We start from the raw sequence: 13,022 nt of genomic DNA on the forward strand, positions 1-13,022 counted from the left end.
AAACTGAGTATACTTCAACATGTTTACTAACCATCAACCACACATGCTTTCAACCCAATCGGGAACACTGAGCTCAGCCCAAAGTAGTAACTTATTCACTAAACTGAGGGGCTAGATATGCCACTTATCAGTCTTTAACAAATAGCAGGAACAATACTCTGCAATGTCTGCCCCCAAAAAAACAAACTAAAGTTAAACAACGGCAGCCGAGGGTGGGTCGGAGATTGACCTACTCTCATGAGAGGAAAGGACATTATCAGTTATCAGCCAGGCCAATCCCCACTAATGGGAATTACCCAAAGCTAATCCCGAAGAGGGTGGGAGGCTGCCAGTGGTCAAGTCAACACCGCCCTTGTAAACATGGCATCCTCCCTAGCCCAAACATCCAAGCACTAATGCTTGGAAAAGGTGTGCAAGAATGACCACGTCGCCGCTTGGCAAATCTATAGGTGACAACAAAGTTCCGCCCATGATACTGCCTGAGCCCTTGTGGAATGCGGTCTAATTTGTTTCGGCAACAGAATTTCAGCAGCCATATTGGTGGCCGTAATGACTTCCTTAACCCAATGGGCTATAGCTGCCCGTGTTGCTGGTACCCCCTGTTTACCGCCACCATGGAGTACAAACAGGCAATCAGACTTCCAGACAGATTTAGTTACCTCCAAGTACTGCAGCAAATGTCGCTTGATGTCCACGGAATGCAAAAGACGATACTCATTTCCATCCCTGTTACTGTCCAAGGTGGGTGGGCAGGGAAATGGACAGAGTCAAATGAAATTCCAAAACCACTTTTGGTAAAAATGAAAGCACAGTCGAAGATGTACTGCTCCCGGACTCACATGCAGAAAGGGCTCATGGCGAGAAAGGGCCTGCAGTTCGGAAAACCAATGAGCCAAACAGATTGCGCCACCATAAAAACTATTTTCAAGGTAAGCAGCCACAAGGAAAGACCAAGCAGCTGCCGAAGGGTCAGACCTGTCAAGAATTCCAGGACCAGATTACGATCCCTCAAAGGCACTGGAAGCTGCAAAGAAAAAGATGCTCAACTCCCTTCAAGAACCAGGACAATAGGATGGGAAGACAAAGGCCCACCATTAACTCACACCCTATAACAAGCGAGGGCCGCAACTTGAACCTTTAAGGTGTTAAGGGCCGAGCTTTTACTCAATTCATTGTGTAAGAACTCCAAATTTAAGGGAATATCCAGCTTCAGAGGTTGAGAGCCTCACTCAGACCACCAGGTCTCAAAAACTCTCCAAACACTAACATAGGCCAGAGAAGAAGAAAATTTCCTGGCCTGAAGTAAGTGGAAATTATGGCAGGTGAATAACCATGCTTCAACAACTGAGCCCTTTTAATGGCCAAACTGCAAGACAAAACCAATCCGGTTCGTGTAGAATAGGTCGCTGATGCAATAGATCCTTCCGAGGTGGTAATCTGATAGGACTACCCACCAGCAATCTCTGTAGATTGGCATACCACGGCCTCTGGGGCCCAATCTGGACCCACCAAAAGGATGGTGTTGGTTTGACTTGCAATCTTCCAGATGATCCTGCCCATCAGAGGCCAGGGCGGGAATGCATACAGCAGGCTGCCATGTGGCCATTCCTAAACGAGAGCATCGATGTCCCAACACTTTCAGTCCTGTCTGCGACTAAAAATCCAAGGAACTTTCACACTGTCAGAGGTCTCCAACAAGTCTAGGTACAGGCGGCACCAGTGCTCCACAAGGAGCTGAAAGGCTTGGTCCGCCAGTTCCCACTCTTCTGGGTTCAAGTTTTTCCCTCTGAGGAAGTTGGCTCCAATATGCCCTTTCCAGGATTGTGAGAGGCAGATATGCCTAGAAAATGTTCCTCTGCCTATACCATGAGCGCATCTATCTCCTCTAATATCTGCTGACTCTTGGGTCTGCCCTGATGACTGATGTAGGCCACAGTCATCCCATTGTCTGACATTATCCGGACCACCCAAGCCTCTAGTTGCTCAGCAAAACAAAAGCACGCTAGCCGAATCACCTGCGCTTCCAGCTGGTTGATGCTCCTCGGCATTCCAGCGACCTTGTATCATCAGCTCCTGACAGTGAGCCCCACAACCCAGAAGGCCTGCATCTGTTGTGAGCACCAACCAATCCGGCATCTCCAGGGAAACTTCCTTCCTGAGATGATCTGCCTACAACCACCACTGCAAATGAGTCCTCACCTCCAATGGTAGAAGAAGCCTTACCATGTAGTCCTGCGACTGCAGATTCCTTCAGGAAAGCAAAGTGCATTGAAGAGGATGAATATTTGCCCTTGCCCAGGGAATTACTGCCAATGTGGCAGCCATCAATCCTAGGAGCTGTAGATAAGACCACTCTGTCGGGCGAATAGTGTTTGTCAGGGTCTGGACTCGAATAACCTTTGGATTCAACTCTGACAGAAATACCCTGCCCTGCTTTGTATCAACTTATATACTTAAACTGCTAATACAATGTAGCTACTTGATACATGAATCAACAAAACACCATATACAGCATGGAAACTCTTTTAGCTTGTGAGACCAGACCTCATATATTATGTGAGAGAACTTTTTTGTGTGTATATACTCTCACTTCTCCAAAAGGTATACAATACCTATTACTACATGATTAGCATCATATGTAGTATTGTTTAACCATTTATAATCATTGGTCTTGGTTTCACTAATTTTTTAGAAATATTTTTTTTTAATTTGTATCTTTTTTTAATAACACATCATTTCACGTTGAGCGATTAAACGCTGAAGGAGCGATATATTCTGCCCGACATGGCTAGTGTTTCTTAAATGCTTCGTCAGGGGCGAAATATTATTTCTTTTAGTTCTGCATAATAAAAGAACATTTGTTTTAACATGCTGGCTTGTTAATACAACATTTAACCATTATCCAGTATACATACACTCCAAAATTTTCTGCTGTCACTCGTTCACAACTTTCAGCTTTTCCAGTGCGATCCTCCATCTTGTATTTTACCTGGGCTGTTTTTAAACCAGCCTTCGGATGTCATAGCAGCCAATGATCGATCTCACAAACCAAACATATTTGTGGAGAGTGTGATATGTGTGCACAATCAATTACTGGAACATTTTGGCAACATCCTTGTACAGGAACACAATAAAAAAAAAAAAACCAACTAATTGTGAATCAACCAATGTTGGGTATTTATTTCAGTGTCCCTGTCCTTCCATTTACATAGGACGAACGAGTAGACAAGTTAAGGTCCATTTAAGAGAACATAGAAGTAGGATCGATACGGTCAATATGGAAGCCCCAATGGTAAAACATTGTGTTCAATATTCTCATGTTTCAGCATTTACAATGGACTGTATTAGATCAAGTGGTAGATTCTGATTGGAGTGGCGACATTCAAACAGTTAAATTACTGTGAGCAAAAATGGATATTTAATTTATCTGCACAAAGTCCATCTGGTATGAATGAGGCAGTGGATTGGATGACTAATTTGACATCATAAATGTGTAACTTTTTACTATTGGTCGTTGTTTGGTTTGTGAGATCGATCAAGCGGCGGACCCAGGAAAGCTTGGGGAGCGATGAGAGAAGCAGAGAGAGATGCCCCCAAATGAACTGAGCGCTGAGAAAGGACTGCCCCCTTACAAAATCGCACCGGAGGAACAGCTGAGAACCCGAGAGGAGGCGGGGTTATGTGACATCATCCACCAGTGCCTGCCTTTAAAAATCAACCAGCAGACGGTGCACCGACGCCGTTGGCGCACCTAAGCCGTGCACTCCAAAGGGGCGCGCGGCTTGGTCCGGAGCAGTCCAGACATTCCAGCACTTGGTGGTACAGTTGCTTTGGAATGAATATTAGGTGAACTTTTACTGCCTATTCGTCTCCAAGTCCTAATGGGGAAGAAAAGAAAATTAAAAGTTTTCCAATAACAACGAGGGGCCCCATAGACAATCACGTTTTTAAACGGATCGAATCACCATTTGAGGACAATAAAGGGGAGCAGTTCTCAGCCTCCCTTAGTCCTGGTGAGGGACCATCATCTCCTCCACAACTTAAGGCATCGTTACCGGATGATTTTTTGCACCTAGAAGCAGACAGCCAACCTGATGGAAGTGTCTGTGTAGCCTCAGGAGGAATAAAGATAAGTGAACAACCATCTATATATGTTAAAGGACATGTTGCTGGGGAGTTGAAAAGGCCTGAGCAATGGCCTGCTAACCCCCCTGACAATATAACCTTGCAAGATTTATGGAAACTGATGTCAATTGTTAATAATAATGTCTCACAATTGAACGAGTCTTTGTCAGCTATAGTAAATTCAAACAAAATACAGATAGAACAACAAATAAAGGAAGTAAATGTTTTAAAAGAAGATATGGTAAAAATTACATCTAAGATTAAATTGTTAGAAAATACCGAATCTGCTCATATTAGAGATAGTATCTCTATTCATAGAGAATTAGAAAACCTGGAAAACATAATGAGATATAAGAACTTGCGATTAATTAACTTCCCAAAGACCAGGCTTTTGTTGCTGTTTGAAATGTTTAAGAAATATTTAAAGGAAGTAATGCAATATGAAGAGAGAGATACCAGCAATTTCAAAAATCTTTTATTTTCCAAATAAAATTGAAGAAAAGGAAGAGGAAGGTGCCGAGTCCCCAAGTATTGGAGTCTCGACCTTCCTCGAGGAGTCTATTGATATTATTCATAAGAGGGCCACTTTGTGTCCTTCCTAATGGAAGCTGACAAAGATAAACTGTTTAAGGATTTCCTAAAACAAAGACTTGAATTTTTGTGGTCAGAGAATCTTAATTTTTCCTGATGTCTCCCGTGCCACTCAGGCAAAGAGGAGACATTTCCTTTCCTTGAAAGTTAAGTTGCTTGCTATAAGAGCAAGTTTTTTCCTAAAGTATCCTTGCTTATGTTTACTTAACTATCAAGGTAATAAATACAGTTTCTCTGACCCTTTGCAGTTGGAGACATTTTTGTTAGATAAGCAAGTAGTAGGAGGTTGTATAGATGACCAATAGATGTTCTATTTTCTCTCTCTCAGTCTCTAGTATTGTTTTATTTAACATGATTATAGTAAAGCTCCCCCAATTATGGGTTATGTAATAGAGATGTAAAAGATTATGGTAACCATTAATTTGAAATGTAATAATATCTGTATTACATCCTGATATTTTTGTTTAAAAATTTAAATGAAAATTCAATAAAGAATAAATTGGAAAAGAAAAAAAAACCCAAATGTTGTTCTTTTATTATGCAGAACTAAAAGAAATATTTCGCCCCCGACGAAGCATTTAAGAAACACGAGCCGTGTTGGGCAGAACATATGATCACTCCTTCAGCGTTTAATCGCTCAACGTGAAATGATAAGCGTTACTAAAAAAAATACAAATTTAAAAAAATATTTTGAAAAAATTAGTGAAACCAAGACCAATGATTATAAATGGTTAAACAATACTACATATGATGCTAATCATGTAGTAATAGGTATTGTATACCTTTGGAGAAGTGAGAGTATGTACACACAAAAAAGTTCTCTCACATAATATATGAGGTCTGGTTTCACAAGCTAAAAGAGTTTCCATACTGTATATGCTGCTTTGTATCAAAGCAAATGCCAAGATACTCCAGAGACTGAGACAGCCGCAAATTGCTCTTAGCCAGGTTCACCACCCAACCTAGTTCCTGTAGCAATAAGACTACGTTGCAAGAAGCCCGGAGTCTCTCTTCCACACTCTTCGCCAGAATCAAGCAACTGTCCAGATATGGGTAAACCAGAATGTCATCTATGCGCAAGGCTGCCGTTACCATCACCATGACCTTGGAGAAGTTCTTGGGCGCAGTGGCCAGCCCGAAAGGCAAGGCCTGAAACAGGTAATGGTGACCCAGAATGGCAAACCGTAGGAACCGTTGATGTTCCTGGCGAATGGAGATATGCAGAAATGCCTCCGTCAGATTCAGAGACATAAGGAATTCCCCTGACTGTACTGCCATTTTGACAGAGTGCACCGCTTCCATTTGGAAATGAGTGACCCGCAAATGACAATTGACGCCTTTGAGATCCAGAATGAGCGGAAAGGACCCTTCTTTCTTGGGGATGACAAAATAAATGGAATAGTGGCCCATATTTTACTACGATTCAGGAACGGAAATCATGGCTTTCAGGGACAACAGCTTTTGCAATGTAGTTTCCACTGCTATCCTCTTCTAGAGGGGAGTTGCATGGAGGTTTCATAAAAGCATCCGGAGGAATGCTAAGAAATTCTAGAGAATAGCCTTCCCAAACCACTTAGAGGACCCACTGATCAGATGTAATCTGGACCCACCTGTGATAAAAGCAAGATAGGCACCCACATATCTACCACAACAACAGGTGAGCCCAAAAACCTTCATTGAGAAGATCGCAGGGCTCCACTTTCAAAGCCCGCATCCTTCAGAGGCCTTCTGGGGCGATAAGATTGAACCTGCCGAAGGGATGGGATCTCTAGGAAGAAGCTATATCAGGGTACAAATTATATCACAATGATAGGGAGGATCAACTTGGTGGGGATGTGGCACTTTATGTCCGGGAGGGTATAGAGTCCAACAGGATAAAGATCATACAAGAGACTAAATGCTCAGTAGAATCTATATGGGTAAAATCCCATGTGTGTTGAGTCAGAGTATAGTGATAAGAGTATATTACCATCCAACTGGACAAAATGGTCAGACAGATGATGAAATGATGAGAAATCAGGGAAGCTAATCAATTTGGCAATGCAGTAATAATGGAAAAAGATCTAGGCATCATAGTGGATAATACTTTGAACTCGTAGGCTCAGTGTGCTTCAGCATTCAAAAAAGCAAACAATGTTAGTAATTATTAAGAAGGGAATGGTTAACAAAACGGAAAATGTCATAATGCCTCTATATCGCTCCATAATGAGACCACACCTTGAATACTGTGTACAATTCTGGTCGCCGCATCTCAAAAAAAATATAGTTGCAATGGAGAAGGTTCGGAGAAGGGTGACCAAAATGATAAAGGGGATGGAATAGCTCCCCCAAGAGGATTCAGCTTGGAGAAGAGACAGCTGAGGGGAGATATGATAGAGGTCTTTAAAATAATGAGAGGTCTTGAACGAGTAGATGTGAATCGGTTATTTACACTTTCAGATAATAGAAAGACTAGGGGGCACTCCATGAAGTTAGCAATAGCACATTTAAGACTAATCAGAGAAAATTCTCTCACTCAGCGCACAATTAAGCTCTGGAATTTGTTGCCAGAGGATGTGGTTAGTGCAGTTAGTGTAGCTGGGTTTAAAAAAGGTTTGGATACGTTCTTGGAGAAGTCCATTAACTGCAATTAATCAAGTTGACTTAGGGAATGGCTTCTGCTATTACTGGCATCAGTAGCATGGGATCTTCTTAGTGTTTGGGTACTTGCCAGGTATTTGTGGCCTGGTTTGGCCACTGTTGGAAACAGGATGCTGGGCTTGATGGATCTTTGGTCTAACCCAGCATGGCAATTTCTTATGTTCTTATAAGGACAAAAATTGCTTGTAGTCTCGAGAATGGTTACTTGCTTGAAAAGTCAAAGAAACTGGCTTCTTATCCTCTGGCAAGCGAGTGACTTGTGTTTCTCCCATCTATTTACCAGCATTTACAACTCACTGCCAAACAAAAGCAAACCCTTGAAGGGCAGCTTTGAGAGATTGGACTTAGAAATAGTGTCTGCCGATCAATTGCGCCGCCACAGCTGCCGTCTAGCCGCTATAATAGAAGGCGCTCCTCTGGCAGCTATGAAAACCAGCTCATAGTCCATATCAGCTAAGAAGGCAGCCCCCGGTTCAACCGTAGATCTGCTATCCGAAACTGTGCTGCCAGTCTTGAGAAAGATAAGGTAGCTCGAACTACCAGGGCACAACAAGAAGCAATTTGTAAATTCATCACCACTGCCTCAAAGGCATTTTTAAGGATAGCCTCAATCCTCCTATCCTAAGCATCCTTAAGAGCTGCTCCTTCTTCCACCGGGATGGTGGCTCGCTTAGTATCAGAACACACCAAAGCATCCACCTATGGGAAACACAACTGTTTTCTGGCCTGCGAATCCAAGAGGTATAAACCCGCCTAGGTACACCCCCCTTTAAAGCTTGCCTCTGGCGCACCCCATTCAGGGTCAATCAACTCTTGAATCGCATCCAAGAGGGGAAAGAAACATGAAGCCTTGCAAAGTGTGACCAATATGGAGTCCTTCTACATATCCGATGAGTCACTCCCAGCCACTCCAAAGGTCTTCAAAGTCTGAGAGATCAAGCTCAGCAACTCATCTCTAAGAAAGAAATGGAGAAGAGTCCTATGTAGCTACAAATCTGAGGGAATCACCCTTCCTCAATAGGGGAGCCACCACAATCATCATCGGTGTCATCTTTATCCATATCCATTCGAACATTGTCAGAACATGCTGTGCCACAGCATCTTCCCATGGTGACAGACACAGAGGAGCTCCAAGTGTGCGATCCCAAAATAGCAGGTATTGCCGACTCAGACGGATGTCCCTGTAGAAAGGTGGAATTCTCTTGCAGAGACTTCAAATCTATGTGCTCGTGGGTACTGGATTTTATAACATGCACATGGTGATGCACATGTTATAAAATTTGCATGTCCATATGCTCGCACCAGGAGCCATGCACCCATGGACGCCCAAGAGCCCCTTTTAAAATTTACCCTTAAGTGCTTAGACTTCTTTGCCTCTAGCATCATGGTTGGTATGCGCTCAATACACACGTACAAACACACAGAGACCAGCCCAACCAGATGCACAAAATGAGAGTTCAGAAAAAAATGCTCAACAACATGCCCCCAACAGGAGTTGCACAAAGAGGTGCGCACCAACACACACAAAAAGGGCATGAATTCACTGCCACGACCTATCGCGTGCCAGGAAAGAGAAGCCTGATAGTGAGGCCTAGCCAAAAGGCTGCTCACCTGCTGTGCCTGAGCTGCCTTCACACGTCACAGAACTCCCCAGAGAAGTGAGCGGGAGAAGCCAAACGACGAGGAAGAAGACCCGGTAGGAAGAAATCTCACTAAAAACAGTTCCTTTCTTTTCTTTTTTTAAATAGAAACTTTTACCTGAGCTCAGCCCTCTCTGGCTGAGAGAAGGAATGGGTCCTGGCTATGGGGGGGGGGAGGACAAAGCCTTCACTGCCGAGCATCTCAGCCTGCAGCTGCTAAAATTTTTTTATTTTTTTATTTTTTTTTTAAGTCCACACCAACCAAGGCTATCAGACTGAAGGCTCTCTACTGAGGGAGGGACCGAATGGTATCACCTTAGAAGGCAAGCGGTGCTATGTAATCATGTTGTCTTTATTTTTTATTTATTATTTTATTTTATTTTTTTACAGGCAATCCCCAGTAGGGAAATTCATTCATGTCCACCATTTGCTAGACATGAAGAATAAAAGTGGGATGATGTCAGGGCAGGACTATATATCCAGACATCAACTTCTTACTCCATCTCCATCTGCTGGCAGAGGTGCATAACCCGCTGGTGGGGACTGGCCTGCCTGAATGTAGAGGAAACAATTTATTACTCCAATTAATGAATCGCTTTCCTCATCAGACCCAGAGCGATATACAACATAAAGGAATACAGAATATTAAAAGCCAAAGTAACTGTTCCCATCCCAGCTAATGTATAGTGACCACTACGCGCAATACATCTGTGTTCAGTTATGCCAGGGAAAAAAATGTTGGTGATCTTAAATTAGAGAACATGTAAGCTGATGGTCAAATAGACCTGGTTCGGAGATCTTCCATCATGACAGATGTTGCATTAAAACTCCAGGGCGAGAACAAACACTCCAGAGGAGTTTGGGTACCTCTGGCTGGATGAATGAAGCCACTGGGGGTTATCCTTGAAAGAGACTTACAGAACCACCTGACCTGCTACGAAAAGGCTTTGCTGTGATTACTGGAGACTATGAAGAATCTAAAATAGAGTTTAACAGCATCACAGAAAAAAAATTCATAAAAAAAACTCAAAGTATTTCATATGGGGAAATGTGTACACACCTAACAGAAGTCTTGTTCACATGACTGTTTACAAAGTCTCCAGGTATGTCGACATAACAGGCCCCTGGACGACCATAAATGCTGCTTCTGACTGCCTAGGTTTAAACATGAAAGGAGAACATAAATCATTTCCTCAATGTCCAAAATGACAGACACAGCATGTTTTAGTCTTTCTTCGGCTGTCGACAGAAAACATTTCTATACAGCGTGAATACTGTATTTTATAAATCAGAAAAATGTTTATTAAATGTTCAGATGCATTACTCCTGCATGCAGCTAGCTTAAAGCAGAAAGCGCCGTTGCTTACCTGTAACAGGTTTTCTCCTAGGACAGCAGGATGTTAGTCCTCACAGATGGGTGACATCATCAGATGGAGCCCGGCACAGAAAACTTTTGTCAAAGTTTCTAGAAGCTTTGACTGGCACACTGAGCATGCTCAGCATGCCACTATCCATGTGTGGTCCCCCTTCAGACTTTTAATATACGAGCGAAAAAATAAAATAACAAACCGCAGGAAAAAGCAACTCCGCAGGTGACGGGCGGGTTTCCTGAGGACTAATATCCTGCTGTCCTAGGAGAACACCTGATACAGGAAAGCATCTGCGCTTTCTCCTAGGACAAGCAGGATGGTAGTCCTCACAGATGGGTGAATACCAAGCTCCAGGCTGTTACTAGCAACAACCAAGATCAACAAGTACAGAACAAGGTGCTAACGGGCACAAAAACAACTGACGTACTGTTGGAAGGTAGGGAGACAGCCTGGTTTCAAGTAGAGGGCCCTAGGTAGGAAGAGTTGGGTTTAAGTCTGGAAGAGGTTGCACAGGACAGATTGGCCGAATTTACTATCTTGTCGATCATCCTTCTCCAAACAGTAATGGGCAGCAATCGTGACTAGGGAGATCCATGGTGCAGCCCTGCAGATCTCGGCAACGGGGACTGCCGAGGCCACCATAGCCCTCACAGAGTAAGCCTGAACCTAGCCTTCAAGTTAAAGGCCTAATTGTGCATAGCAGAATGAATTGTAGTCTGCTAGTATGTTGGATAAGGTCTGTTTTACCCACAGTGACCCCCAGTCTGTTCTTATCAAAAGATATGAATAGCTGGATGGACCATCTATGGCCAGCTGAATGATCTAAGTAGTAGGCCAGAGCTCTCTTGAAATCCAAATTATGCAAGGCCCATTCCCCTCAATGGGAATGGGGCCTCAGGAAAAAGGTGGGTAACAATGGACTGATTAAGGTGAAAATCAGTCACGACTTTAGGCAGGAACTTGGGATGCATACGGATCATGAAAAAATTTCATGTAAGGTGGGTACATTACTAAGGTCTGAAGCTTGCTTACCCTGCGAGCCGAAGTAACTGCCACTAGGAATAAGACCTTCCAGGTGAGGAATTTCAGCACACGGGTGCACATAGACTCAAAAGGAGAATGCATGAGTCATGCTAGCACAACACTGAGATCCCAGGAAACCATGGGGGGGGGGGGGGGGGGGCCCACAGAGGCAGCTTTAGCTGCAGCAGGCCCTGCATGAAACAACATACAATAGAGGTTGAACTGAGATGGACTCTGACCTAGGTAGTTTTAAGCCCAGCCTTGGAAAGGTGCCACAAGTAGTCCAAGAACCTGGGAAGTGGGCACGTGAATGGATCTAATCTATGCTCTGCACACCACACTGAGAACCTCTTCTATTTCAGCTTGTAAGACTTCCTAGTGGAAGGCTTCCTGGAAGCTACCAGTACCTGGGGACCCCCTTCTGAGAAAGCCAGGGGCTGAAGGACTAGGCGCTCAACATCCAGGCCATCAAGGATAACGCCCGGAGGTTCAGATGGCGCAGGGTGCCCTGATTCTGAGTTATCAGCTCGGGCGCAGTTCCCAGGCGGAGGGGATCCCTGATCAACAGGTCCTGAAGGAGCGGAAACCAGACCTAACTGGGCCAGTGAGGCACTATTAGGATCATGGTCCCCTGGTTCTGCTGGAGCTTCAGGAGAGTTTTCATGAGAAGCAGAAGAGGAGAGTCGCGTACAGGAGACCAGTGTCCCAATGAAGGGTGAAAGCATCAGCGGGTGGACAGCCGTCTGTCCTGAATAGGGATCAAAAATTGCTCACTTTGCAGTTGAACGGGAAGGTGAACAGGTTCACATCTGGAGTTCCCCACAGGCGGAAGTTCCGGACTGCCACTATTGGGTCCATCAACCACTTGTGTGGGTGAAAAGAGCAGCTTAGACGGTCTGCCAGCACATTCAGTGTCCCCGGCAGGTAGATGGATCGCAGGGACAACCCTTGCGATACAGCCCAGGACCAGATTTGTACAGCCTCCTGGCAGAGGAAGAGCGATCCCATGCGTCCCTGCTTGTTGATGTATCACATCGCAACCTGATTGCCCGTGCACATCAGGACTGCTTTGTGGGACAAGTGGTCTCGGAATGCCCAAAGTGCGGAATGAATTGCCCGAAGCTCTGACACAGAGCTTCTTGAGCTGTCCCGTAATCCTGCATATGGAGGTTGTCCACATGGGTCCTCCAGCCCTGGGGAGAGGCATCTGTGGTAAGCACTATTTGAGGCAGGGCAGCCTGGAAGAATGGGGTAACATGAACAGAGGCTGCCATATGGCCCAGCAAACAAAGCAGTAAGCGAGCACTCACGTACTGACTGTTGCGCACCAAGGCTGCCAGCGAGGATAGGGAAGAGCCCGATTGCAGGGCAAGAACGCTTTTGCCTGAGCCATGACCAGTCTGGCTCCTATGAAGTCCAGCAGGGGAGATGGGTAGAGGTGGGATTTTGGGTAGTTATTAAATCTCAGAGACTGTAGCGCCCGCATGATCAGGGTTAAAGTATCCATCACTCCTGCTTGGGAATTGCTTTTGAACAGCCATTCGTCTAGATAAGGGAAGACGTGCACCACCTGGCGTCTGAGGTACGCTTCCATCACTGCCAGGCATTTGGTGAAGACACGAGGCAGCACCTG

The 13,022-nt window shown here is 44.5% G+C and overlaps 1 protein-coding gene across 3 annotated transcripts in view; it reads right to left on the bottom strand.

The window, feature by feature from the left end:
• Window positions 1-13,022, bottom strand: part of HACL1 (2-hydroxyacyl-CoA lyase 1) — a 114,514-nt gene that overhangs the window by 45,223 nt on the left and 56,269 nt on the right. For all 3 annotated transcript variants that reach the window (XM_029589209.1, XM_029589211.1, XM_029589212.1), the window contains exon 7: window positions 10,057-10,151. In XM_029589209.1, the coding sequence (XP_029445069.1) occupies window positions 10,057-10,151 (95 nt within the window). The remainder of the gene's footprint in view (window positions 1-10,056; window positions 10,152-13,022) is intronic.

Source organism: Rhinatrema bivittatum, chromosome 2 (assembly GCF_901001135.1).
Source record: "Rhinatrema bivittatum chromosome 2, aRhiBiv1.1, whole genome shotgun sequence".
NCBI lineage: Eukaryota > Metazoa > Chordata > Amphibia > Gymnophiona > Rhinatrematidae > Rhinatrema > Rhinatrema bivittatum.